General features: G+C 52.7%; 1 protein-coding gene and 1 non-coding gene across 2 annotated transcripts; both read left to right on the top strand.

Moving 5' to 3' along the window:
* The first annotated feature begins 606 nt into the window (after positions 1 to 606).
* Positions 607 to 7,669, top strand: RPL3 (ribosomal protein L3). Its single transcript, XM_066550184.1, has 10 exons — positions 607 to 667; positions 1,635 to 1,827; positions 2,316 to 2,484; positions 3,341 to 3,476; positions 4,670 to 4,856; positions 5,240 to 5,400; positions 5,696 to 5,797; positions 6,274 to 6,369; positions 6,809 to 6,928; positions 7,560 to 7,669. The coding sequence occupies exons 1-10, from the start codon at positions 665 to 667 to the stop codon at positions 7,602 to 7,604; spliced, it is 1,212 nt and encodes a 403-aa protein (XP_066406281.1). The 5' UTR covers positions 607 to 664; the 3' UTR covers positions 7,605 to 7,669.
* On the top strand, positions 4,974 to 5,066 carry LOC136557393 (small nucleolar RNA U83B). Its single transcript, XR_010783766.1, has one exon. It is a non-coding gene; the product is annotated as a small nucleolar RNA U83B (small nucleolar RNA).
* Positions 7,670 to 27,197: the final 19,528 nt, after the last annotated feature.

Genomic DNA, 27,197 nt, shown 5'->3' with positions numbered 1-27,197 from the left:
AACACATCCTTATTTGTCAGCCCCAGGAGGTCCTGAGGGTGCCCCATGTGTGGGAGGCTCCAAACCACCCAGCTCTGGCTTCCACTGATACCATTGTCTTGGGTTTGCATCCTCTTCTGTACCACGAGCAATAGTGGATTAAGGCCCGTGTTCATTATAATAACACAGATGAAATTTCACAAAATTAAAATAAATAAATAAATAAATAAATACATTTTGAAACTCCATTTCAAGAAAAAAAAAAATGAAAATTCATGAAATTAAATTTAAAAATTTCATGAAACTGAGTGACATTTTGAAATTTCATGAAATGAAATTAACATTATGAAATAAAATTTAATTAAATGAAATGAAATAGAAAAATGAAATGAAGCTTGATGAAATGAAACGAAACGACACGTCAAGTTTTCATGACATTAAATGAAATGTAGTTGAATGAAATGGGATGAAGTGAAATAAACATTATCTGTTATGACCGAAGTTCCCCACAAGCCCGGCTAGATGGTTTACGCGGTGTTATTTTTCTGCGCATCGGTGCCCGCGCACCTTTTTGGATGCGCTCGCCACCCGTAGCGCCGCGCGCCCTCTCGCGAGACCGAGGGCGGGGTGCTTATAAAGGCTGCGCGCGGCGCTAGCGGCCCTTCCGGCCCGGCGCGTGGACAAGATGGTGGGTGCGGAGGCCTCCGGCCTGGCCGCGCATCCCGCGGGCATCGCTGCCATCCCGGCCCCGTCTGCCGCGCGGCCCCGCGCCCGCCGCCCCCGGCACCTGCGGGACGCCGTGCGGGGCTCATGTCGGGGCGAGGGCGAGGCCTTGCGCCGGGAGGCCGGGCGGGCCAGTGCGATGCCGGGCGGGGAGCGGGGTGTGGGTGGCGCGGGCAGCTGTGGGGGCATTTGGGGTGCTTTTTTGTAGGAGGGGGGAACGGCTTCTCTCTAAAGAGATCCTGTGGTTATGGCCTTTTTGGGGATTTAAACTTCGTTTAGGGTAACTCTTGTGGAGTATTTTTTTTCCTTAAATAAATGCATGCTATTTTTAGTTCCGTGTGCAGCTGCATGGTATTTTTCTTTAATTTGCGTGCGAGATTGGATGGGTAGATCTTTCTTGGGCCTGAGAGTTCTCCGAGTGGTAATCAAGGAGAAAATCTTGGGAAAAAATACTGCTTTTCCACCCAGAGCAACTGGCTCAAAGGCGGGTGTTGAGATGCTGCTTTACTGCAGTTTTTCAAACTGAAATTGTCTCTGTAATGCTTATTTTGGTACCGATTCATTGAAAAATGTGAAGCTGTATTTTTTAGACTTGTGGGGTGGACTGAACTTGTAGTGGCACGCTGTGGCCAAATTACAGCTTCTGTAGTTCCCTCGCCAGAGGGGGACTTGGTGGCATCTTAGATAAGAATAAGCTTGGAAGGGGCATTAAAGAAATCTGAGAAGTACATAGTTATTGCGTGGGGATTACAGTCCTGTAACATAATAGAATACAGAAGCCTAGCAGGTGATAGTGAGAATTTCTAGAATGCAAAATGTCTTGGATATGTGTAATACTCCTATTCTCAGGCAAGGACAGAGCTGGCCTTGGCCCCGAGTGGGCGCAAGCAAGCCTCTGCAGCAAGCACTGAGTGCTGGTTGTCTCTCCGCAGTCTCACCGCAAGTTCTCGGCCCCGAGGCACGGCTCCCTGGGCTTCCTGCCCCGCAAGCGCAGCAGCAGGCACCGGGGCAAGGTCAAGAGCTTTCCCAAAGATGACCCCAGCAAGCCTGTCCATCTCACTGCCTTCCTGGGCTACAAAGCTGGCATGACCCACATTGTCCGCGAGGTGGACAGACCTGGATCCAGTAGGTATTAGTGTTCCTCTTGGAACAGGAGGTGGGGTTGATCAGGAATGGTGACATGTGGCCCCTTCAGCAGCAGCTCTGGGTTCTAGTCCTAGCTTGACTTCACCCTGTTCCACGTCCAAGTAGGAGGTGTATTTCTGCTGTAACCACTGGTTTGGTTTAGCTGCACCTTGGGATGGCTATTCTGGATGGGGGGGGGGGACATCAGTCATCTGCATTCGGTGTTTTTTTGGAGATTGTCCAGTCCTTGCTGCCATCCATTTTGCCTATCCAGCTTGGCTGACCTTTCTCCTCATGAGCCAGCCTCAAAGTTTTGCAAGACATTAAGTAATGACTTCAGAGTTGGTTGCTTTACCCTGCATCATCTCTGTGAAAAGAGTTTGAGTCATTTAATCTTTCACACGGAGGACTTGAGAGTGAGGAAAAACAGGTGGTGTTAAAAGAGTTGCTGCTGGAATTAATTGTGCTGTGTTTCTGTTTCCATGCAGAGGTGAACAAGAAGGAGGTGGTGGAGGCAGTCACTATTATAGAGACCCCTCCCATGGTCATCGTGGGCATCGTGGGGTACGTGCAGACTCCTCGTGGTCTCCGTAGCTTCAAGACCATCTTTGCCGAGCATATCAGCGATGAGTGCAAGCGCCGCTTCTACAAGAACTGGTGAGACTGCAGGGCCTTGCCTGCTCTCAGGCCATGATTTGTGTTTTTACTGTTGGGCTGCAATGATCCTAGCACGGATTTTTAGTAGTTAGTGTTTAGCTTTGACACTAATAATGGGTTAGGCTGTAGGAGTGGCTCTGTGAGGGTGGCACATTACTTTAGGTGGTGCTGGTGTGAGTGTGGTGGCTTTGGCTCTGCCCAGGCGCTCCCTAACAGGCTACACGTGATGATACTTCGACGGGCGGACATAAGGAAATCGCCTCTGGTGCTTGTTGATGAGTGTCGAGTCCTGACTGTAGCCCTGTTCTCTCAGGAAAGGGGAAGACAAGTGTCACTTGTGATTGCCATTCCAGGCGCTGTTGTTGTGATTGAAAATGTGCATTTGCCCAAGTGTGGCTCCAGTGTGTCTGGAGCTTCCAGCCTGTTTATGAACTTGGCAGGCTGAAAAGACGTCAGAGTGGAGCAATAAGGTTCTCAAGGGTGTTTTAGTAACAACCTTGCTGTCGGGCACACAAGTCGGGGGGGTTGAATTAGGGTATTTTGAAACAGATCACGGTCATCTCACAATTGCTTTAAAGATCTGTTTTTTTCTGTTATTGTTTGACATCTCCTTACAGTCTTTTGTTTTCTGTAGCGTGAATGTTAATGTGCTTTGGAATTCATGGCAGCTCCACTCAGCTTTGGCAATTTTGCCACTGTCTGATGAGCTCCAGGCTCCGCTTGCCAGTGGAAAAGAGTCATTAGAAGCTGGCAATGAGCCAAAGCCAACTGAGGTGGCAACTCCTTCCGCTCACCCCACTTCCCTGGGGATTGATGAAGGGCTTAGCCAAACCTTGTCTCTGCTCTGCTCCTGAAGGCACAAATCCAAGAAGAAGGCCTTCACCAAATACTGCAAGAAGTGGCAAGATGAGGAGGGCAAAAAGCAGTTGGAGAAAGATTTCAATAGCATGAAGAAGTACTGCCAGGTTATTAGAGTCATGGCTCACACTCAGGTAAGTGCCTGTGGGCTCAGGTATGCTGGAAACTGCTGAGAGAGCAGGCCGGCTTGAAACTTGATCTGTCTCTGTAGGGAGGTTTCTGCCCTCCCCTGCAGCTTGATGCTGTCTATTCAGCACACTCATTCTCTACAGAACTGTGCTCACTGGATGTTTAAGGAGCCTTGGCAACCACTGGCTGGTTTTGAAGGAATGTCCAAAAGACTCTGAGCTATAGTAAGAACTTTTTGCAAAGGAACAGTCCTTTGCTTATACTGTGTAGACCTAGTCTCTTAATTTCAGATACATATAAAACCAGACTGAACATTAAACTCAGAGGTTTGTGTGCTTAGCAACGTTTCAGGGTGCATTCTGTTGGAATTGTGAGCACTCAGACTTTCGGCAGCTTCTCTTGCTCAGCTGGAGGAGATCTTCTGCTGAGTGATGTGGTGTCTCCCCAGCTGTCAGTGCTCTGACTTTCTTGGGAGATGGATTGAATCTTTTGAGTTGGCTCTTAGTGCAGTAAGATGGCAAATTTTAATAGAATTAATTTCCTGTAGTAGACAGTAGTGTTGCAACCTCTATTGATTCTCTCACTGGTTCCCTCTCCTAAATACAGCAGAAGTAACTGTAAATGCGATCCAGCCCAAAGTGGCCTTAAGTGTAGCAGGCTTTTATCAAACAATTGAACAGTTTGAGTTGAAGGGGACCTTAAGAGGATCATCCAGTTCCAACCCCCATGCTATGGGCAGGGGCACCTTCCACTATACCAGGTTGCTCAGGCCCCTGACAAACCTGCCTGAACAGTTGTAGGGGTCGAGGGGCATCCAGAGCTTTTCTGGGCAACCTGTGCCAGTGATTCACACTCTCATCATAAAAGTAATCCTTAGGTCCAGTTTAAATCCACTCTGTTCCTGTTTCAGTTTAAAACTATTGCCTCTTGTTTCTTGTTATTCCTCAGTGGAATTTTGCTGATGGCTGTGGGGTTAGAGAACTCTGCTCCTGTGGGTGTCATATAACTTCCAGGTACAATGACTTGCAAGCCACTTTACAACTTTCCCCCTTGTTGTAGGGACTTCTTTAAGTTCTGTATTTTGGAAAAAGGATACTAGAGAAATATATTAGGCCAGGGCTGAAAGGATGCTGGGCTTATTAATACAGGGTTCATTTCAGAAGAGCAGGAGCTGAATGTCATGTTTTCTGTGTTCTAGATGCGTTTGCTCCCCCTGAGGCAGAAGAAGTCTCACCTGATGGAGATCCAGGTGAATGGTGGCACTGTTGCTGAGAAGGTGGATTGGGCCCGGGAGAAGCTGGAGCAGCAGGTGCCTGTGTCAACGGTCTTTGGCCAGGATGAGATGATAGATGTCATTGGAGTCACCAAGGGCAAGGGGTACAAAGGTAAACACATGGAAGTCCTTCTCTTTGTGATAGGATACAGTTTTTAATGAAATGCTGGCCTTGTGTTTTCATAAGTGCATGTACCAAGAGCTGGGTAGGTAAATCTGTACTGCTGTCACAGTTCAATGATGAGACCATGGAATGAGCGCTGGGCACAGCGCCTGACATCTGTGAGGAGTCATTCCATGCTGCCTTCCTTCTGAGAACACAGCCCAGGGACAGCCAGGGAGGGACCTTCGCCAGGAAATGGTGATTCCTGGGATGCTGGGTCTGTGCATCCCTTTTGTTGCCTGGGGACTGCAGCTTGAAAAGGTGGCTTAAACTGTGATTGAAGACTGAAGTGACATCTCAGCTTGACAGCAGGCTGCTTTGGTCCCTTGCAGGCGTCACCAGCCGCTGGCACACCAAGAAGCTGCCGCGCAAGACTCACCGTGGCCTGCGCAAGGTGGCGTGCATCGGCGCCTGGCACCCCGCCCGCGTGGCCTTCTCCGTGGCCCGGGCGGGCCAGAAGGGCTACCACCACCGCACCGAGATCAACAAGAAGGTTGGTGTCCCTCAGCTGCTAGCCAGGAGCGAGATCTGCCTGGTGTCACTTGCTCTGTGACAGTGAACAGACAGAGTGGGGAGTTCTGCTTGGGGTGTTTTGCTGTGTTAGAATGTTGTCTTGGGGATAGTGGTCATGGTTAGTTATGTTGGATAACTAAAATTCTTGGATGGCCACATGTTTCCCAAGTGCGGCAGACTGTTTCCTCTGAGGCTTTGGAGAATTCCTTACATTTTATCTGATGACAGGCTCTTTTTCCTACTTTTTGCTAAGTAGACTTTCTTTATGTTTTTAGATTTACAAGATTGGCCAAGGTTACCAAATCAAGGATGGAAAGCTGATCAAAAACAATGCATCGACTGATTATGACTTGTCTGACAAGAGCATTAACCCTCTGGTGAGTTGCTGCAGCTCTGTGCCAAGAGTCTGCTTGTGAGTTGCAATCCTGAGAGGCAAATGGGCCCTGGTATAAGACACAAAATGATTAAATGAAGAGCTCTTAGATAAGTCAGCTGCTGTTGAAGGTGGTGGTGTTTAGTCAGCTTCAGTACTGACTTGTATAACATGGAAATTGAATTTGTTATGTGGCAATAAGACAGAGATGTTGCAAACCTTGAATGGTACTTGTACAAGGAATAACTTAAGAGGAAGAGCTTTTGCTGTTTTGTCAGCCTCTTCTGCTGTTCTTAATAAAAGCCCTACAGCATCAAGTAAACATCTGCATAAGAAACTTGACCAGTGAAAGGCAATACTGGAAACAGGATTTCAGTGGATGTGGGAATGGTCAAGGCACAGAAATGGTGCAAATCTGTAGGCAGATGTGATCACTGGTCCTGCTTGGTACAGAGCACTGACTGTTCTCTCCTTGCTCAGGGAGGCTTTGTCCACTATGGTGAGGTGACCAATGACTTCATCATGGTGAAGGGCTGCGTTGTGGGCACCAAGAAGAGGGTCCTGACCCTGCGCAAGGTGAGTGATGGGCTGGAACAGTGAGGGAGCTGTGCTGCCTCTGGTGCAGATGGTGTGTGTGCTGTTCTGGGAATCATGTGGCTTGCTAGAAAGAAAAGCCTTCCACACAACCCACCTCGTAGTAATGGCCTTGGGAGTGGCATGAGGTCATTTCTGCAGGTGTAGTGATGGACGTGGTTATGGCTTGAGAAGTCTTGTGAGCAGAAGGACACTGATGGAGTGGGGCTTGTGCTGCAGGGAGCTGGCCAGTCTTCAGCCTGGGAGGCCAGGGGTGCAGGGTAGATGGCTCATGATCAGGTGTTCTTGCACATGGTAGCAGCTGAGGTCAGAGGGGGACTGAGGAGGCATTAGCCATGGAGGGGACAAGAAGTAGCCAGTGTACTGGAGGCTAAAAGGGCGCTGCTGCTGCTGCATACTCACCTGGCATGTCTCTTTTTAGTCCCTGCTTGTGCAGACCAAGCGCCGGGCCCTGGAGAAGATTGACTTGAAGTTCATTGACACAACCTCCAAATTTGGTCATGGCCGCTTCCAGACAGCTGAGGAGAAGAAGGCTTTCATGGTAAGGGCTCTTCCTGGCACATCTATTGCTGTACCACTGGTTTGTCTTGGAGCTCATGGCAGCTGATAGCTTGGCCTTTGGGCTGTCATGTGGCCAAAGTTCCTGTGAAACAGAAACTTCACTTGAGAGACCTCCTCCTGCCAGCTTGGATATAACTGCAGGGGGGCCTGGGGTCTCTGTTCCCCAGTGACAGCTCTGTGTCTGAGGGGTGATGCCACTTTGGGGCACAAGTTGTTCAGTGTTGAAGCATGGAACAAGCACTACTCCATTTTCTCTAAGAGCAGCTCATGAGGAGGGTGCTCACAGTGGTGGCGTTCCCAGTTTGTCGCTGGCTGGCGAGGGCAGCCAGGAGCTCTGAAGGCCCTGGCAGGGTCAGAGTGGTGCTGTGCTCGGGGCCCAGCAGGAGCTTCCCCACCAGGTGGCACCAGCGTTGTGCTCAGGAGCACCCGGAGTCACCTGGCCAGCCCAGTTCAGCTTTCCCAAAACTGTGGGATTGGGGCATGGGGTTTCCAGTGGGTTGCAGCATGGAGGGCTTTTTTTGCCTTGATTTCTTTACAGCTTTTGTGACTGGAATGTTATGTCTTTTGTGCAGGCTGCTATTCACATAGCTTGTTTTGTGGGTTTTTTTCAGGGACCACTCAAGAAGGATCGCATTGCAAAAGAGGAGGCAGCCTAATGGGTGGAATGGTCCTATGGCCTGTGTGCTCTCAGACCAAAAAATAAATATTTTAAAGAAATTAATTTTGCCTCTTATTATATATATCACTATGTCAAGCCTGGTACTCTGACTGCAGGTTCTATGTGTGGATCAAACCAAAGAAGCATGTAAAGGTTTAGCTCTTGAGCATCTGCCTTATAGCAGCAGGGTTGCTCTAAAAAAAATTAAGCTGCTGTTGCTGGTTTTGCAGAGAAAAGATTGTGGGTCAGAGCAGGATGTCTCTGGGTGTGTGAAATACTGAAGCAGCAGGGGCCCTAAATGGGTTTGCAGTTGCTGAGATACTAGTCCACCTGTCAAGCCCCAGCTGGGTGGACAGAGAGCTTTGAGTCAAATGGGTTTTGCAATAACCCAGACATTCAAACCACTAAATTTTGGGTAGCTGGTGGGTGCTGGTTGTTGCCATGGAAACCTTCCAGTGTCTGTATGGCAGGGGCTGTAGCCTGCACACTTTGCAAATACAGTTTGTTGCTGTCTCTGAGAGCAGCAGAAGGCAGCAGATACACTAAAAAATCCCAGCCTCACAGCAGCTGGATTTTTCTGAATTGCATGCAGTTTCCCTGATTAAGGGTGACAGGAGGCAGCCCTGCCTGGGCAGGGAGGGGGGTGATTTGCATCCCACCCTCTGAGAGGTGGGAGAGCTGTGAGTGCTGCTGGTGTTGTGTTACTGCCTGGCCTAAAATACCCTGCTGGCTCCCGGGGAGATGGTTTGGTGTGACCATAATTGGAGACGTGGCAGCAATTGAGGCAGTAACTGCAGACCTTCACACCAAAGTGTAGCACTGCCCTGAAACAGACCTGGGTTGGCCCTATTTGCTCTTATGTAAAGTGGAGAAAAATGGGATGTAGAGATTTTTTCATGTGGCGAACGAGAGCCTTCTAAGAGTTAAAAGGTGGCAAGAAGGAGGAAAAACATTTACCTTGTTTCCCTAGAAACCAGACTGGGTGACTGAATGAGCTGCCTGGCTTGCTGTCAGCCTCATTTAACACATGAACCTGCTAGCTGATTTCAGCCAAGTGAAATAAGAGAGAAATAATAAGTAATTCTTTTTCCCTTGTCACAAGTCTGAAGTTGGCAGGTAGGTGGAGAAGATCCTTAAATTAGTATTCCTCTGGTGCAGAAAAGTGGAATTCCCAATCTCTGTCCAGCTTGAGCCTGCAGTTTAATGGCAGCTCTGAGGAGTGAGGTTTTTTCCCCTCCACCTGTTAACCTTAGGTGGGCTTTTCACTTTTTAAAGCTGGTATGTACTAGCTGGCTAGGGAGGGCATGGCTCTGAGCCAGCCCTGCCTGCTGCTGCTTCCATCTCACCAGTCAAGATGCATCCAAGGGAATTGGGATTATCAGGATAAATGGGTGCGCTGGGGTTGAGCATCCATGACAATCTGTGGACTACCTTGATGAAAATCTCTAAAAGCACCTAATTGTACCATACCTTGTGGTGGGAGCTCTGGGATGTTGCTGATTTTAAGTGACAATGATAGCAGAGGGAATTTTTAGTTAAATTGGCACCTAAGTAGGTGGAAGCAGTCCTGGAGGAGTGTCATTGTTGAAGATGCTCGGCGTGTGTCTGGCAGGAGGAGTTTCTTTGTCTTGGAACCCAGTGCCAGACTTGGATTTGTTTATTTTTGAAGCGATTGTTGCTGACTGATAAAACAGTGGATAGTGGGGGGGGGGAAAAACCCCACAAAAGCGGTTTCTTGGAATCCTAGGGACATCCAGCGTCAGGAGGTGGCGCTCCTTCCTCTGTAGACACTTGTCACCGAGGGCTTGCTGGTGGGACTGGCCTGGGGAAAAGCCCTGCTTAGCCGGAGCACCCGGGCTGTGTGAGTCCCCTCAGCCTCCCTTAGGGCTCCCTGAAACCCCACGATAACTCCTGGCTGCCTTGCTGGGCAGCTCCTGGGAACCTGCTGTGAGAGGTCCCTGCCAAGCCGGGTGCCTGGGGAGTGAAGCCATGGGATGCCAAACTGGCTTTGGCAAAGCCTCCCACTCCTAAAGCCTGGGCCCACCCTGCAACTCTCATCTCCCAGCCTTCCTGCTCCTGCAATGCATGCGTCCTCTGTTTTGGGGACAATCCCCAGTGCAACAGGCAGCAATTGTTGCACATCGCACATTGGTCCAGCAGCTCCTGAGAGCCAACATTTTTAGGGTGACTTACATTTATATTTAATTACTTTGAGTTTTTCATTTTGGCAGTGTCATCTCATATCCCACAGCTCCATGACTGCATCTTCCCTGCTCCAAAATGTCCAACAACATCCCAGTCCAGTCAGAAAAGATCCCACACTCTGGTGATGCTCAGACCAACTCGGGAGCCACAGGAGGAGAGGGACAGCCCTGGCCCTGCTGAAATAACACCAAAAGCCGTGGGAACGTGCCCTGTCCCAGCTGGTGGTGGGAGGGCTGTGGCTGGGAAGCGGGGCTGGGTTTCTCCCCCAGCAGCCGGTGCTCCCCAGCCCAGCTGCCGGCGGAGCGAGGCTGGGACCCGGTGCTCCCGGCCGGGGGCTGCTCCTCCAGCGGCATCTGGCCCCAGCCAGCACTGCCGCCTCTCTTCCTCGCCGAAGATGAAACGAGATGCAGCTGTGATGCTGGAGCGGAGACCTTAGAAGTGTGTAAGGATGCCTGGGGGGGAAAAAAAAATTGGGTTCAAGTTGGAGGTCTTGGCTCCCGCAGTGAGCTTCACAAGTGGCCCAGCTGACACCCTGCCTTCCCAGCCCGGCCCCTGCCTTTGATCCCAGTGACAAGCAGGGAGCTTCAAGTATGCTCGCTGGGGGAGCAGGGCTGACGAAGGTGCCCCGGGGGAGCGGCGGCCGGGTTCACGCACTGCACCGCGGCGGCTTTTCTGCCAGAGCAGCTCCTCCGAGGGCGCTGCTCTGAGGGTGGCGTGCTGCGTTTGATTTGCAGCCCCCCCCACCCCCGGCCCGAGGACTCCTGTTGTACCTGACAACTTGCTGGCTTCTCACCAACCCTTAGAAGTTGCCTGTGGGACCTGGGGGCATGGATGTGGTGAGGAGCGGTTCCCCACAGAGGCACTCCCAGCGTGGGCCAGGGGGGTGGGAGGCAGCCCTGCTCCAGGACTGCTGCTCCCCTGTGCCAAAGGAAAGCCAAAGCTGAAGTTTCCCCATTCCCATGGCCACCAGGCCTTCTTGCCAGGGAGATGTCAGTAGTCCCGGTACAGTACTGTTCCCTGGCTGGGCACGGGACTTAGGGGAGCTCATGTGAGTTTTGGGAAGTCTTTTCATTCCTTCCCTCAGCACGGTGCTGGGGAAGGAATCGAATGTTTCTGTGGCGACCAATGGGCACATGGGGGAAGGCTAAATTTGTCTTCTACAGCCTCCCAACTTCCCCAAAACTGTGTGGGGCTCTCCTCCCTCCCTGGTAGGGACAGCTCCTGTGCCAGGGTGCCACCCAGCTCCCTACAAGCCCTGGATGCCCAGGTGCCACCCAGCTCCCTACAAGCCCCAAAGCACTCCGATGTCAGGCAGCATTCTTGGTAGCATGCGTGGCATCAAATTCAAACCCAAGGATTGAATCAGGGAAAGACATACACCTAGATCTGGCTGGGAGATCTAAGGGACACCTCCCTGAGACTGTCCACCGGGCCCAGGCATCACTTCACACCCAAATGCCACATCGCAGGCCTTTTAAAACATGTATTTTTAAACTTCTTTATTGACACCAGTGGCGGTAGAGACTGAATTAAGCCAACAGCGGCTGTTGCTGCTGGGGACAGCCCTGCAGGCAGTCAGTGAGAGGAGCTACCCCCACATGTATCATTCCATAGATAATTCCCCCCTCACCTTTGTGGCTGGAGCTGTCTGCTGTGTGCTCTGCTCCTCTCTGCCACTGTCTCGAGGGGTAGATGGAAAGCAAAGCTCATTATTCCCCTTGGGAATCAGCCAGCAGCCGGGCTCTGGCAGGCCAGGTCAGCGAGAAGCTGTTGATGGTAGAGGTATTTATAATCTTTGTTTGGTTCCAGCAAGGCTGGACGCCCACTCCCGCTTCCCTTCATACAATGAGATCAAACAGCTCCGGGACATTTCCTTGCTCCTTGCAGATGAAATTCTTGCATCTGCCGACCTGCTCCGCCCTGCCTGGGGCTGCAGCCTCTTCCTTCGCTCCAAGACCTGGAGGGTTGCTGCTGCTGTTTACTCTGCCCCTAAACTAGGGATTTGCTCATTTTTCCCACCCCATTCCCCACCATTTTCAGAGCTTGTGGGCAAGGGGTAGAGGACTAGGACTGTGGCACCTTCCCCACCTCAGCTTCCTTCCCTCTCCCACTTCTGAAGGACCTCAGCTGTGCTTGATGGGTCACATGTGAACTTTGCCCATGGATGTCACAGCAAATGGAGCAGGAAAGCAGGAGCTGGCACCTTACCCAAGGGCAAGGTGCCTGGCAGGAGTTTGTATCTGTCCCACGCATCCATCCTCCTCTTTGGTGCCTGGCCCTGGTGACAAACAGGGATAAGGAGAGGATGAGGTTCTAGGAAGGCAGTACACCTGTGCTGGGCAGGTTGTCTGCATCACAGATGATGTGGAGACAGCATGTACATCCTTGCTGCTGGAACCTCTTGCTGCTGGCCTTATCCCAGCCCAAGGCCCTCACTATGCAGCCGTTTTGGGGATCTCATCAGATCCTTCCACAAAGGCGATTTTGTTCTGGGGATCCCTCCCAGGTGCTCAGCAAGGGGAGACCCTCCCACCACCACTGCAGCCAGGGATGCAGGAAAGACAGCATGCAGCATCTCCAGAGAGGTGACACTGAACATTGACAAAAGCTGACTGCTTGAGGTTGTGCTTGAGGCAGAGTGGAACCATCCCCTGGCACTGAGCCACTGGCAAATACCAGCCCAGATTCACCTGCCTCCTCTCCAAGAGGGGTTTTCCTGCCAGCAGGAACAGGCCCCAGGGATTCCAGCCAGCTGATGGAAGCTGTGGCTGACCATACCCCAAGCCATGCTGTGCTGTCCTGTCCACCTCCCAAGGAGGTTTCCATTTCCCTCTCCAAGCAGGAGCCTTCCCAGGTGTCCCTGGTGTTGAGGGGCTGCTGGCGTGGCAGGGGAGCCTGGCTGTGGGCAGGAGACACAGCTGCTTTTCATGTCTGCCCTCACAGCACAGCTCATGCTCAATCTTTCAGCAGGTCCCTGTGATCTAGGGGTAAATTATGGGTGTCAGGTTTGGGGCAGCCAAGAGGGGATTTTGGAGGGGGGAGGTAGCAGGGAGCAGCACGTGTGAGTGGCTGGGGAAGGACAGAGCAGGGTGGTCCATAGCTGGATTTTGGTACCTTTACAGCATCTCCTCGTGGAGCATGTCAGGGTTTGGAGGGCCAAAATGCATGTCACCCCCACTTTGAGCCTTTGGTATCCCCTCTTCTTCACCCCAAAGGCAACCCTCAGGACTGTCCCCCCCATGCCTTCCTGCTCCTCCTCCTCGCCCCCAGGGTGCTGAGCCGGGTCTGTGCGGTGCGGAGCGTGGGATGCGTGCCAGAGGAAGCAGTGGAGACGGCGGCGGGGCAGGGGCCCAGGTGTGAAGGCACCCAGGTAGCGGGGCCGTGACTCAGCCAGCCGAGAGCAAGCGCCGCGTTGCCCCGGCTCTGGCACGGCCGGCCCGGGAGGGCTCCGCAGGGGAAACCAGGCACGGCACTGGCCTCACACTCACCAGCCTTTTGCTCCTCCTGCCCTGGCGCTGCTGGGGTGCAGAAGCACTGAGCTTTCACATTTAGTACTTTTCATTTCTACGGGAAAAAGCCTCTCTTTCCCCTGGAGACCCAAGAGACACACGTACCCCAAAGATTTTCTACCCCTGGGCCCAGTCTAGTGCTCAAATCTGATGGGGTCCAACCACGGAGACCCTTTCTCCTTGCAGGCAACCTTCCCTCCTCCGTCTCTTTCTCTGCAAAGAGTTAAATCTCTCTCCAATTCGGCACCTTTTCCCCTCCCTCCTGCCCCCGGGATAATGTTTAACGAGCTCATTGCTAATTAAATATCGATGACCTCAGGCAGGTTTTGTTATCGTCTGGAAACACCTGATGCATGTGTCACCAGAAAGAGTTTTTCTTGTCTCAAGTACACCGGCAATCCTTGAACTCGTGTTGGCTTTTCCCTTCCCAGCCCTCGGCCGCCCCTGCCCATGGGCACCACCAAGGCTCTGCTGGCACCCAAGCGACTCCAACTCGTGTGGGCTTGTTGTAGCCACTCCTAACTGCAGGGGACAGACGTGGAGGAAGGAAAGTTTTATTCCTCCTTTCCTTTCCCAAAGCATGGCCGCTGCTGCTCACCATCCACAGCTGAACAAGCTCAGCTTGGACTTGGTGGACTTTCCTCTTCTGGGCTGAGTCTGTTCTTTCCTACCTCCTGTGAGCATGGGGATGACCCATCTTGGGGTTTATTTTCTCCAAAATATCTCCTGGGATTTCCCAGGGGAGCAGCAACATTCCACAAAGAAAACTCCCCATTCCTTCTTCTCCTATCCTCCAGGGTAGACTTGGACAAACATTGCCAGGATGAGCAGGCAGGAGCCAAAACTCTTAAAGGCTGCAATGGAGAATGGGATAGGAAAAAAAGGGAGCAAAAGAGAGACAGTGAGAAAAGGGATGCTGTGAAGGGGTACTGGGAGGGGGTTGTGAGTACATTTTAGGCAAGATGGACTTTTACAGGGCAGAGCCACATTCTAGATGGGTTTGGGACCACTGTTCCCCTGAGCTGGATGTGTGGAAGTAAAGGGGACTTCTCAGGAGCTGCATGGCAGATGGTATTTTCTGCCAGGTCCACCAGCCTTGTGAACAGCCTCTGAACCTTTCTGCTCAAGGAGGTGTGTCAGCCCTGCAAAAATTCTCAAGTCTGGTTTTCTTTGTGGCGAGGAGCAGAGGCTTTGCTGACATCGTTTTCACACTCTGCAGTATAAATAGCCAACCTGAAAAACAAAGGAAAACTCCCCATGAAGACCATGTAAGGCAGAGCTACAGTTGCACCATTTATTTATTCGCTCACCGTAGCTATTTCCTGCCTCTGTTGGTCAGAGACCTCCTGTGTTGGCCAAAAATCAGATTTCCTCCCTTGCCAGGAATTTATGGATCAGCAGCACTGATGGTAACAAGGGAATCACAACCCCCCGGCCCTGACAGGACAAACTCCTGTCTACACTTGGCCTCAGTCCCACCAGTTGCTCCAAAGGCCCAGCACATCTGCTGGGCATCTACAGAGCAGGGCAGTGGAGGAACAGCAAGGCCGGGCTGAGGCTGGAAGGTCCAATAAGGCTGGAGGAAGCAGTAAGGCTGGAGGCACTGTCCTGCTCCCTCCATCAGCTCTGCAAGTCTGGTGTTTGCTGGATGTTGCAGCAGGCAGGATTTCCTCAATTTCTCTTGGGTTGTATCACCTCCAAGCTACCCAGAGACCTGGTGGGAAGCAGATGCCATGTTAGTGGAAAGGTTTCCAGGCCATACCGCCAGGGGCGTGTCCCTTGGGTGCACATTGAGTCAATTTTGGCTGTCCCCCTGTCAGTCTGCAGGTCCCTGCCGTGCACGGCAAAGGGAGCACTCAGTCAAGGACAAGCCCAGCACCTGGGAGGGGGAGGGCGGCACAGACACGGACCCGGCTTGTTCAACAAGCTGGAGCGTGGCTGCAGATGCACCTTCTTCAGGCTCCAGCTGCTCTGCAGCTCTGCAGCTCCTTCCCAGTGCTTGTTGCTGCCTCCAGCCCTGCCAGCAGATCAGTCTGTGCATGTGCTCCTTTGCTCGCTCCAGGCACCATCAGCCGCTCGCTCGGGCCCCTTGTTCCTTGCCCCAGCTGTGCCGGCAGCACACAGGGAGGGTGGCAGCTCCTCGTCAGGAAGGGGTGGCCAGCAGCTGGGGATGGGACCTCCTTCAGGAGATTCAGGCAAACATTTTGGGCCATGAGTGAGGGCTCCCTGAATTTCAGATCTCCATGTGGGATGCTAAGCAATCCCAGCTCTCCTTTGGGCATGGCTGGGTGGAAAGGTGGACACAAAGGCCCAGGACTGCTGCTGCATGGAGCATGTCTGCAGGCATTATCTCCCTTGTTCCCACCTGTAAGCCAGAGCTGCCTCCAGCTCTATTCATGGATGAAGACACATTGCAATTACCCTTGCCTGCTCCCCAAAAATGCTCTGTTCCCTGGGAAATGGAACTGGAATGGCAAGGGGAGAGCATGGCATAGTAACTTGTTGCTCTGCTGACCAGTGATGGGACAGCAGCTCGGGACAATGGGAACAGTGTCAGAGCTGCTTTGCCTGGCCACCATGGCCAAGGTGTGGGGATGGAAGGACCTGCCAGCATGGAGCAGTTCCCCTTTCTGGCTGCTCACTCCCCTGCCTAAAATCCCCCCTGTGCACAAGTAGCCACGGGAGCAGGGAAGAAGGGGGTGCCAAAGGTTGGTGTGAGCTGTTTGGAGGGCTGACTCTAGGGAGGGTCCCCTCCAGAGGACTGTCTCCTTGGTCATTGTTATCAGGATAATTCTCCAGCCACTCAAATCCTGTTTTTGTGCTGGTGTTGCCTGGCTCTACGGGAGTGAGGGGGGAGAAACACAGGAAACGCTAGCGACGGAAGCAGAATCATCTCCTGGAGGGAGCGAAGAGCTGCTGACGCCACTGAGGGGAACAAAGACATTCAGAAGGAGTTAGACATGGGCTTGTGCTGGAGACAGCCCAGACAAGTAGTCTCAGTCCCAGCTTATGGCACACCTCACATTCCTGCAGCAGGCTGCACCTCCATCTCCCCCAGCCCAGCCTCCTGCACTGAGTTCTGGGCTGCAAAGAGACCTCGGGGGATCCCCGGGTGAGGAGAGGAAGCAGCTGTGAACTAACGCTGCCTGATGTTCTTGCCATGGAGAAGCCCTGGAGGAGATGACCTGGGGGGATGTCCCCTACTCTATCCCCAGCTGCTGCAAAAGCTTTGGCTGGTATGGTGGCCATGGGAACAGCACAACACTCGCTGGCAGCGTGGGCGCCTGCCTCACCATTGCCTCAGAGCTCTCCCCTCCATCCCCCCGAGTGCCAGGGGGCTGTCCCCACGCCTTGCACATACAACAGGCCCTCTGTCCCACAGGCACAAAAGGAAACTCTGAGTAAGAAGGTCAGAGGGCCTGGCATCCATCTCACCCAGGGCCAGGAGGAGCATGCAAACCTCTGCTTAGCTGCCCCTGTCCTCATCCCCATCCATGGCACCTTCCAGGTCCTAGGGAAGCCCCCATGTGCTTCCTCTCTGGATGGTGCAGGTCAGGAGTGCTGCATCCCAAGTGCCAAGGGATCTTTCATGTGGCTCTGGGGCAGGAAATCCACTCTCCCAGAACAGAGACCTTGGGTTTCCTAGCTGCTGGCCCTATGGGGTGCAAGTGCCTCAGCCAGGCTGGGCTGGGGTGCTCTCTAAGTCCTGGCCTTGCCTGTGGCAGTGGAGTGTGATGACAGTGGACACAGCCTTCTCCTCAACACACTTGTGCCAAGGTTATTCGCCCCATCCAGCTCCCATATCCCTAATTCCAAGAAGAGCATATGTACCTGTAAGTAATGTAGACACATTTTCTGTTATAAGGGGCAGTGTTCACATCTCAGATCCTTCTGTGGCTCAGGAGTGAGAGCCCATTCCAGCTCCATCAGATGTAGAACCTCCTCCCTTCCATGACCCCATCCCTACGGCACGTGCACTGCCTGCTCCAGAGTAAGGGAGAAGGGTTTTCCCCACCAGTGATGCAATGAAGCTGAGTGGTGCTGTGGGACACTGGGGACCACGGAACCATTTGGGGCAGCACTGCTGGGGGGAAGCTTACAGCACTCCTTCCCTGCTGCCTGCAGAAATGGCAGCACAGCCAGGATGCTGCTGCTGCTGCCAGGAGTGCCTCCAATCCCCAGGGTCTGCCTTTGTGAGCAGTGTTTGTGGCTGGAACATAAGCGTCAAAATGTCATCAGTCCCTTATCTGCAACCTATCTGGGTCCTTTTGGTACCTACTCAGCCTCCAAAAATAGCCTAACAGGGAAAAAGAATACATTCCTAAAATAGCAGCACCACTTGGGCTCACCAGTGCTGGAGCTGACACCTGGTTGAGTGCCCTCCGCAGCTTTGCAGGGAGATTTCAGATCCATCCTCCTGTGCTTTCCCAGCCTAAAATAGCAGCCACACCTCACTGCACTGGGAGGCTGGCAGGTGGTTTCCTACTTTTGCCCAGAGCAGTGCCAGCTGCTGCCTGTGCCATGGCAGGACACCACCCTTTGCTGCCCTGTGTGGCCCTGGGCACGTCCCTGTGCCCACACTGACACGTCCCACGTCCCACGGCGGGCAGGGAGGTGTGCTCAGCCCTAGAGCGCAGCAAGGCCCAGGTGAGTCACCCCTAGGGATGCAGCCAGCCATGTGGGAGGAGAGGGCTGGCTGCCTGCCTCTCCTGAAAAGGAGAGCTGCTGAGGAGGAGGAAGCTGGGAGGAAGGAAGGCCTTGTTTGTCCGTTCCCAGAGCGGTGCAGGAACTGCTATATGAGGAATTACCTGACCTCAAATCTCCAGATGCTTTTCACTAACTTCCTCATTTGAGCCTCCCCCAGCTCCTGCAATCTTGCCCTGTGCTCTGCTGCTGCTGCCTCCCCTGAGCTACCCCAGCACTGGCAGCTGGTTTCCTCCAGGCTGCGAGGACCCTTCCGCCTCCTTATGCTCCAAATTTATCCACACCTGCTTTTCCTCCTGGATGGGCCACATTCCTCTGCATGTGTGAATCCAGAGGCCCAGCTCTGCCAGGCAGGCAGGGAAGGCAGGGAAAGCCATGGTGAGTGGGTGGTTCCTGAGCTCCCAGTCACAGGGAGGATGCTGCAGGTGTGGGGTGTCCTGTGGGATGCTCTGAGGGACCCAGGTGGGAAACTGGGGACTCAGGATGTAGGAAATTGATGCTGTGCATCCATCACTGGCACATCTTGGCCTTTCACACACATTCCAACCCTACCTACCTCGTGTTGCTCCCTGTACAGCCCCATGCAGCATTGCACAGCTGGACTTCTCTGCATCCGTGAGGGATGGGGGGATACGGCCATGACGCAAAGGCTCCACGCTCTTGGAGACTATTGCTTCCTCTCCTGCCTGGGCCTTTAGGAGGTCTGGGCAAAGATGTTTATGCAGAATACAAAAGGTTTAAGGATGTGTGTTGGATTCTGAGGGATGGAGCCCAGCATGGGATAAATGCTGATTGGAAGCAGGATCCAGCACTGCTGCTCCTCGTGTTGAACAGCGTTTCCTGGGGCAAGTGGTGGAGGAGGGGTGAGGCTGCCGAGCTCAGGAGGGCTGGGAATCATGAAGATGAGGTGCTCCCAGGGATGTAGTCAGGGGCTGGGTGTCTTGGAGAGCAGGGACGGAGGCACATTTTACTGCAGAACAAACCTGGGACTGTCACGTGTGTCCAGGAGCAGGGCTGGGAAAGGACACATGGAAGGGCGTGCAGGGAAGGGGAGATCAGCAGTGGAATGTGCTAAAGGGGGGTTAGAGCAGGGGTCTTTTTAGGGAGACTTCCAGTGACCATGCTGGGAATTGAGTAGGTGCTCAGAGTACCTCCTGGGACAGAGGTACCCCCAAAAGCGAGACTGAGGGACAGAGGGCAAATGGATTGCTGAGGTATGTGATGGAAAGCTGGGAAGGTAGGGAATGGCAAAACTTTGGTTTTTCTCCAGGGAGAATCTGTTCAACAAGAGACTCCCCAGTGCTTTGCAGCCTCAGAGCACCCCACCAACCCATGGTTAAATTAGGGTCTGTGACCTTCCAGGTTGGGGCAGGAAGGGGGGAATGTGAGTCAAAACAACAAAAACAGCACTCTTGAGGAGGCTAATTTCAAGGTTGGGATGGATCTTTTGAAATAACAGGTTATTTCTAGACTTAGGAAATGAACCAAGTAGCCCACAGGCCCCGAAGGAGCCATGGGGATGTTTCATGGTCTCATACCACTGAATTCAACAACCCGTTGTGCTGCTGAGGTCACTGGCCATTGCAGATGACAGGAACTCAGGGAGAGGAAGAGGGGACAGGATGCTTGGCCAAAATACCTCAAGAAATTATGTTAAGGATATCCCCTCTCCTCCAGAGCCAAGATGTGACAGTAGCTCCCCAGGGCTCTGTGGGGAGCAGGGGTGAGAGGGTCACTTGCAGCAGGAGAGGTTGCCCCAAACCTCTCCCCAGCTCCATCACTTTTCCTGGCCTTCCTCTGACTACACTACTGGTTTCCCCCCGCCCCTTTTTCTTTCATTTCAACATGAGAAGCTGCAAGTGAAACCTTCTAAGCCCAAACAAATAGGATAAACTTGGGTCAAGACTGAGCAGGGGGTGGTGTAACGGCAGAGTCATGAGATTGCTGACCTGCGAGAAGCCAAAGAGACAATGGGATGGGTTTTGGGGTTTGGAAGAGCAAACAGGCTTGTGCTGCAGCAGCAGAGGAAGCAGGAGCCAGCCTGAACATCCTGCTGGACCCTTCAAACAGGATAGCCTGTCCAATTCCACTGCCCATCTGAGCAAGAGTTTGCCATTGCTGAAGTAACTGTGAACTCCAGCAGGAATTTCCCAGGGAGATGGAGGAAGCCCTGCCAGCATAGGGATCAGAACTCCTGAGGGGCTGTGCCTGTGCTTCTTGGCCTGCCTCTGTCTAGCAGAGAAGTTATGGCTGAAGGACTCAGGTCATCTCAGGCAGGGAAGGTGGTGCAGCCCCTTAGGGTCCCCTCAGTCACCCTATGGACAAATGGGACTCTTTGAACCTTAAAATCTGCAGTAGAGCCCTGGGGAATGCTGGTGGTTATCCAAAGAGAGGGGGCTGTGGTCATGAGCAAGAATGTGGCAGAACTGGAGAGATGCACAGCTTTGCTGGTTCCTGGGAAAGGAAGCCACCATCTGTCATCAGAAAGAGGAATGCTGATGGAAGAGCAATTTCATTAGATAATCTCTCTAATGAAGACAGGTGACAGGATACAGATTTCCCTCCTGGAGAGACCTTTGTGGACACCTCAAGCAAGGATGCTTCTGACCTTGTCCTTCCAGTCAAGGCCAAGTGCCAGAGTGAGAAGAGAAGCTGAGGGTTCCCAGGACCCTCCCTGCTGCTCCCCAGAGCCTGAACCCCTCTGGGGCTGGATGGGATCGTTCTGCTGGCCTGGCTGGGGATGCTGGGAACCAGCAGCCAGACCAAAACAAGGTATTCCATATCCAGGACAGAGACACCCCACAGCAGCAGGCTGTGTGCAAACCTGCCTTCCTTTGCCAGTCAACATCTGCTGAAGGCCCTTACTCAGGCTGTGCTTGATCCTGGCAGCTGCGTCATCCTTCCCCTCTACCCAACCCCCTTTTTCCCCTGAAGAAATTTCTACCAGATTTTTTTTTTAATTGGCTTTGTCTGTTTGATCCCTAGTTCCTATCCAGGCCAAACAAGGAATGCATCTTACTGGAGACAGGATAGAGGACTCTTAGAGTTAATAGTTTTCTCCATTGTCTTTCAAATGTGTGCTGAGATGTCCGTAGCTGGGGGACCCATTGTGCTGCCTTCCTGCTTGTTTTTCCAAAAGTCTCCAGTGAATAAAAGCAACGCAGAGCTTGTAATACACTTTCCATGACCTCTAATCTTGTGTACGATCTGTCTCAATTGCCAGGTCGAATACAGTATTCATTAGCAGTGGTTCCACCTCCATCTCATCTACTTCTCCAAAACCCAGCCCTGAGCTATCCCTGACTGGCTCCAGCTTCCCTCGGCTGCACCACCATCTCCACTGCCCTCATCCATACCTTCTTGTCCCTCCTCCCTTTTTTCTGCTCTCCCAAATTATGTGTCTTTCCCTCTTCCCCTGAGCATTTGGTCTCTGGAGGTGCTGGCAGGGGGGTGGCAGTGGCAGGGAGGTGACAGATCCTGGTGGAGGTACGGCTACACCTTCAGGAACATATTTCCTGAGGATCTTCCTCCCTCCCCACCTCGCCACGAGTGGATTGGGGATGCCACTTAGTGGTTGCCAATCCTGGCAGCACAACAGGGAGCCAGAGCAATGGCTGGATGGGATTTGAGGGCAGACAAAGGCTCTGGGTTTGCCTTCCCACGCTGGCTCTGAGTTCACTCTGCCGTGTGGGCTTGATGAGATTCCCAGATGCACCGGCACACAATGCAGCAGGGAAACCCTGTTCTCCTGCATGGCTTCTCTGGCAATGTTTGCCCGTCCTACTGCTTTCCTGTGATGCCGGAAGCCTTCAGGTGTCCCTCAGCTAGAACAGCCACCTGGGCATTAAGGATGAGTCACCCTCTCTTCCCATGTTCTCCTCAGCCTTCCCTTTGGCAAGGACTGGCAACAAACAGCAGGAATGAATCAGAGCCCAGGGTGACTGAGGGACCAGAAGGCCATCCCTGGGCATCCCAGAATATGTGTCCCAGCTGCAGCACCACAGGGGACATTACCCATCACTGAGTGACAAGGACTGGTGATCCCAGCAGCAGAGAAATCTCCAAGCCATTTCACTGGAAGCTGTGCTTAAGTCCCTTCCTAAAAGCACTGAATTCAAATTGTGATCCCTTCCAGCACCAAAGGGACACTCCCAGAACTTCCTCTGGACAGAGTAAGGATCCCTCTCCTGCTCCAAAGGTTTGAGCCCAGGCCAAGGATAAAACACCAGCTTCATGCTTTGGTCTTTCTCCATTACCCATACTTTTCTCATTGTTTCTTTCCCTCTCATTTTCTTCTTCACACCAATGGGTAGACCCTGGCCTGGATGTGCCCACCTTGAGCTGACAGGGTGTCCCTCTCGAGCTGCCATACCCAATGATCCATGTCCCAGCTCTTGTCAAGGGGGTGTAGGCAGCAAGGTGTGGAGCTGGGACACCACCACAGCCCAGATCTCCAGACAAACCTTGTCAGTCACATCTGCTGCGGAGACAAGTCCAGTCTTGCTCTGGGGTTCCCAAGCACTGTGCAGCTGAGCCTCTCTGCAGAAAAGAGGACACTGAGTCTGACTGCTTGCAAGTCTCCCATCTTCTTCCCACTTCCCAAGAATCCTGTAACACACTTGTACCTCGCTGTGCCACATTGCAAGGATTGGTCACTGGAGGCACCACAGCCACAAAAACATGGGCTGGGGAAAAGGCTTGGCAAGCAAGATTTTCTGGGCTGTGTCATGCAGAGGACAAGGGGATTGGACTAAGCAGTCAGAGTGGTTTGGTTTAGAAAAGGCAGCTGGAAATCAGCCTCTCCTTCTGGAGATTGTTCACACAGTCACAGAAGGGACTTACAGTTTGGTAGTGCTGCTTCTCTGTGCCCCTCTTCCCAGAGCTCTGCTCAGTTCAAACCCATCCCATCTGTGGGGGCAGGAGATAGATTCAGGGCCTCTGAGAACTGAGGTCATGTCCTGGCCATGCAAAGCCTGCACAGCCCAGGCTGGGGACGGCATGGGCAGGCACTCTGGTGCTTCCTGCTCCCTCTCAGGAGGTTAGTGCCTGTGCTGTGAAATGCTACCCAAATATTCTGCCACCTCTATCAGCCTCGGCTTTACTGCCCATTATCTTGCTCCCTTTTTCCGAATTGCTCCTCAGGTTACAGCTACTGATGTAAATCAATGGGGTGTCATGCAAGCAGGCTGGCGGACACAGGTCAGAGCGTGGGGAAGGAGAGGGGCCATGGCTGGACTGCTCCTGTGGGAACCCACCAGGGACAGTGGCAGCCCTGGGTCCAGGGGTACCCAGGGGGATGGGTCTGGGGTGGCTGTGGCTGCCCCTTCTGCTGCAGCTCAGCATCCAGGTAAGCTGCCCAAAACCACATTATCTCTGAAGAAAGGCAAACAAAAAGGGGAAAGTGAGAAGGAATTCCTCATCTGAGAGGGCTCTTATCACCTTTCCGCTTCCCTCCCCCTGGAGAGATAGGGCAGCAGCTCAATGCTCCGTTGTTCCTCAGGGGGCCTCTCCTTCCCTACTCCCATCCCCGTGGGGATGTGATGGGAGCTCCCGGCCCCGCAGCTCTCCAGACACCCTTGGGGACACATTCCCTTTCATATCTGAACCTTTGTGTCTACCTAGTGTCCACCACAGCACGTCTGGGCTTTGCAAGCCTCATCCAACACACCAACGAGTCCCAGGTAACTGAGAGCCTTTTGCTTTGCCTTGGGAGCACCGTGGTGGTTTCATGCTGCTCCCAGCACACACTCAGGTGGCAGAACACACAATGCCTGCTGGCCCCAGCCACACAACCCTCGATCAGCAACAGGTAACTGAGGCCGAGGAATAAAGCTCGGGCTCTTATCAGCCCTGCAGCGAGTGGCAGGGTGCTTCCACATGGCCTAAAGCAATTAACCCTCCCAATTAACCCTCCACAGAAGCAGAGCGGGTCAGGCTGGCGGGCTGAGGGCAGGTGGTTGGATGCCCCTGTAGCAGAGAGGTCCTCAGGGCAGGCCGAAGAGCTGAAATAGTCCCTGACACCGCATGGGGGGGAGGCAGACATGAAGGACACCCATGCTCCATCCTGGCAGAGGCAGGGAAAAATGCTGGTCAACATCACCATGGAATCTCAAGGCCCCTTACACCCATGCCTGTAAGCAGAGCGCTTGGGAAAGATTTTACGCAGCACAGCAGCTGCCAGAAATGGTGAAGCTATTGATCATCAGGTTACAGAGTGGTGGCATAAAATCATGTGAATCCAAAGAGTGAACAGATGGCCAGCCTGAGCGGGGATGAAATTATTTTGTAGCAGATCTGACAAGCAGCTCAATTCAGTGTTAGTGCAAGAACCGGATTTGATTTGGCAGAGAAGACAGGGTGCTTGCAAGGCTTGGTAGTGCCACATTTGTTCAGTTCTCAGATTTGTCTTCATCCTGAGGTTGTTTCTCTTGGGTTGGGGATACACTCACAGCTCACTCAGCTGTGGTTTGATGCAGTTGCCCAAATATTGGTTTCCAGTTTCATTTTAGATGCAGTAGTGTATCCTGCCTGGCCTCCAGCTGCTACTCCAGACGGTCTTGGGCTCCAGTAACTTCCATGGCAGATCTGCCAGCCTCCTTCATGTGTCTCAGATACTCTAAGACATCTCATATGACTCTAAACCACTTCATTTTGGCAACAGGATCCCAGGATTATGAATACACTGAAGAAACTATTTAATTTTGCATAATTTTTGCCCTTTTCTGATGGCACCTTTGGGATTTGAGGTAGGCAAACCTCCAATGAAGTGATCATAAATCAATCAAAATAAAAGAGTCTGTTCTGCACAGGGTTGGGGGAGAAAATCTTTGGAGAGACAAAGTCAAAGAAAGTGCAAATATTTCCACTCTGTTTTTCCATGCTGGATGTTGTGATTGACCCTTTTGTTGGTAATTGAGGTGTCTCAAAGAAACACGTGTCTGAATGACTTGAGAGCTGAGAAATGCCCGTGGCTGATAGGCTGATTTGGAATCAAATTGATCAGAAGTCACAGCTGGAGCCTGAAGAAGATACCAGCCAAAGAGAGTGACTCTGGCCCCGATCGCTGCAGCCACCAGGGCTCCTTGCAGAGGGAATCTCCTAGCTGAGAGCAGCCTGCTCTCAGAGCTGCCTCCTTTTGGTACCCTTACAGGAGAATGAATGCCTGGGAAAGTCCCCTTATTTCTCCGTTGAGCAGGAGATGGTGCCAATGTAGAGAAGCCTGGCAGAGCACAGGGGCAGGTTAGAGCAGATTCAGCCAGGGGCAGTGGGGCTCTGGAGGCTTTACCAGCTCCTGCAAGCAGAGAGCTCTGCATGCCCGGGGTCTCCTGCTGGCAGCATGCTTTGCTGACCTCCTTCTGCAGGCAGAGCTTGGAAGAGCAGCTCTGCCTCCCCCCTTAGTCTTTATTCCCCTGGCTTGCAAAAGAAGGGTTTGGAGAGTGTTGTGAGGCTGTAGTTTGTAAAGAAGGATCCCAAAGCCCTGTGGAGATTTGCAGGCGTATCCAGGGGCGCAGCGAGGTTCCACAGGGTCTGGGGCAAACCCAGGTCTGTGATCTTTCCTAAATGAGGATGTCTCATAATGTAATGAGCCAAGCTCTCTCAAGAGGTACCCAGGGGCAAACTGCTCTCACTCTTCTCTCTCCCTGCCTGCTGCCCTGCCCACCCTCCAGCTCATCCTGGGCATGTTAAATGAATTAAAATTAAACGCATCTCTAATTTATCTCCATTCTGTTCTCCCTGGAGAATGGTTGTCCCAGGGTGATCCCTCTGATAATGAGAACTGCTTTGGAAAATTAAAAAATACTTGTTACAGAAACCCCAAAACCAAGTGCCTTGAGATTAACGAGGAGGCTAAAAAAACCCGGTGAATGCAAATTTGCAGAGATTAGCAGCTGTTCAAATGCAAGATGATCACCCAATGGCATATGCTTCCAGAGCATTGACTAAAACCCTACAGAACTATGAATAGATTAGGAAAAAATGCTGGCAATCGCTTTGACTTTGTGAGTGGTTTCATGGATATCCTCGAAGGAATTGGTGAGGCAGACACCCATTCTGGACTGGTAAAGCCTGTGTTTCAGAAACCAGGGTGGGACTCACGACCCAGACATCTGAACGTGAAATTGGAGGAATATTTGTTACTGAAATTCCAGTGTGTTTTCCAGAGAGCTGGGATGAGGGGAAAGGAAATGACTGCCAGAATGGCTCCAGCCCCACTTTCTTTGTGAAGCTTCAGAAAAAAGCACAAATGACCCAATGCTAACAGGCCAGGGAGCAAAGGTCTTGCTCAACGGGCATAAAAATCCTTGGCACTATGAACGTGGCACTTCATTGGGATGATGAAGGCGATAAAGGTGATGGGATCCCGTGCAGAGGACATTCCTTCACCTGTGTGGCACAGCAGGAGGTCAGACAGAGTAAATCACGGCCCTTGTCTGGGGACTGGAGAGTGTAAGCGGAGATCAGGTGCTGTCGGCTGTAGGTGCGGTGCTAAAGCCATTAAAGCCCTGCAAGCGCTGCGCTCAGGATGGGAAGAGAAAAGCACAGCCAGCTATGGGAAAAGCAGATTGCCAAGGAAAGCACTGAGCTTTATGGTGTCAGATCTTTCCCAACAAGGGCCCAGGTGCTGCCCACACAAATTCAAGCGTAACTCTGTGGAAATCGGCCAGTTCCTCGCTGCGTGCGGACACCACACCTCCCCCAAGCAGGAGCAACCCAGACCTTCTCCGACGTCCTTGCCCCTTCCATCCCCTCATCCCCTGTGCCCTCTGCCCCTCTTCCCTTCCCCACGCTCAGCTGTTCCAGCAGCAGCTTCCCCGCTCGCTGCACTCTGCGTGCCTGGCTCGGGTGACCTTTCCCGGGACAAAGGCTGCTATTGACGGGGGCAGGCTCGGCCGGCGGTGACACAGAGCCGGCGGTGACACAGAGCCACGGACACAGCGGTCCCATCCCGTCAGAGAGGGTCCGGCCGGCACAGCTGGGAGTGGGGGAGGCAGCCTGGGAAAAGGCTCCAGCCTTCCATGGCACTCGGTGGCCTGTGCGTCACACGGGTGGCTCCGGGCTCAGACACGCTTCTTAGCCCCTTTAGTCCCACTGCAAGGTGCCAGAACCCCAGCACTGCAAATTAAAGCCCATAACAGGACTTTAGGAGCTTACAGTGGTGGTAAAATCCTTCC

The sequence above is a fragment of the Molothrus aeneus genome, chromosome 5 (genome assembly GCF_037042795.1).
Source record: "Molothrus aeneus isolate 106 chromosome 5, BPBGC_Maene_1.0, whole genome shotgun sequence".
Classification (NCBI taxonomy): Eukaryota; Metazoa; Chordata; class Aves; order Passeriformes; family Icteridae; genus Molothrus; species Molothrus aeneus.
The sequence above is the reverse complement of the archived record's forward strand: the minus strand, read 5'-3'. Positions and strand labels throughout refer to the sequence as shown.

What these genes read in the sequence shown, in the direction of transcription:
- RPL3 (XM_066550184.1), top strand. An exon ending in ACAAGAGCATTAACCCTCTG is followed by an intron (nt 5,798 to 6,273) that starts GTGAGTTGCTGC and finishes CTCCTTGCTCAG; the next exon opens with GGAGGCTTTGTCCACTATGG. An exon ending in GGGTCCTGACCCTGCGCAAG is followed by an intron (nt 6,370 to 6,808) that starts GTGAGTGATGGG and finishes GTCTCTTTTTAG; the next exon opens with TCCCTGCTTGTGCAGACCAA.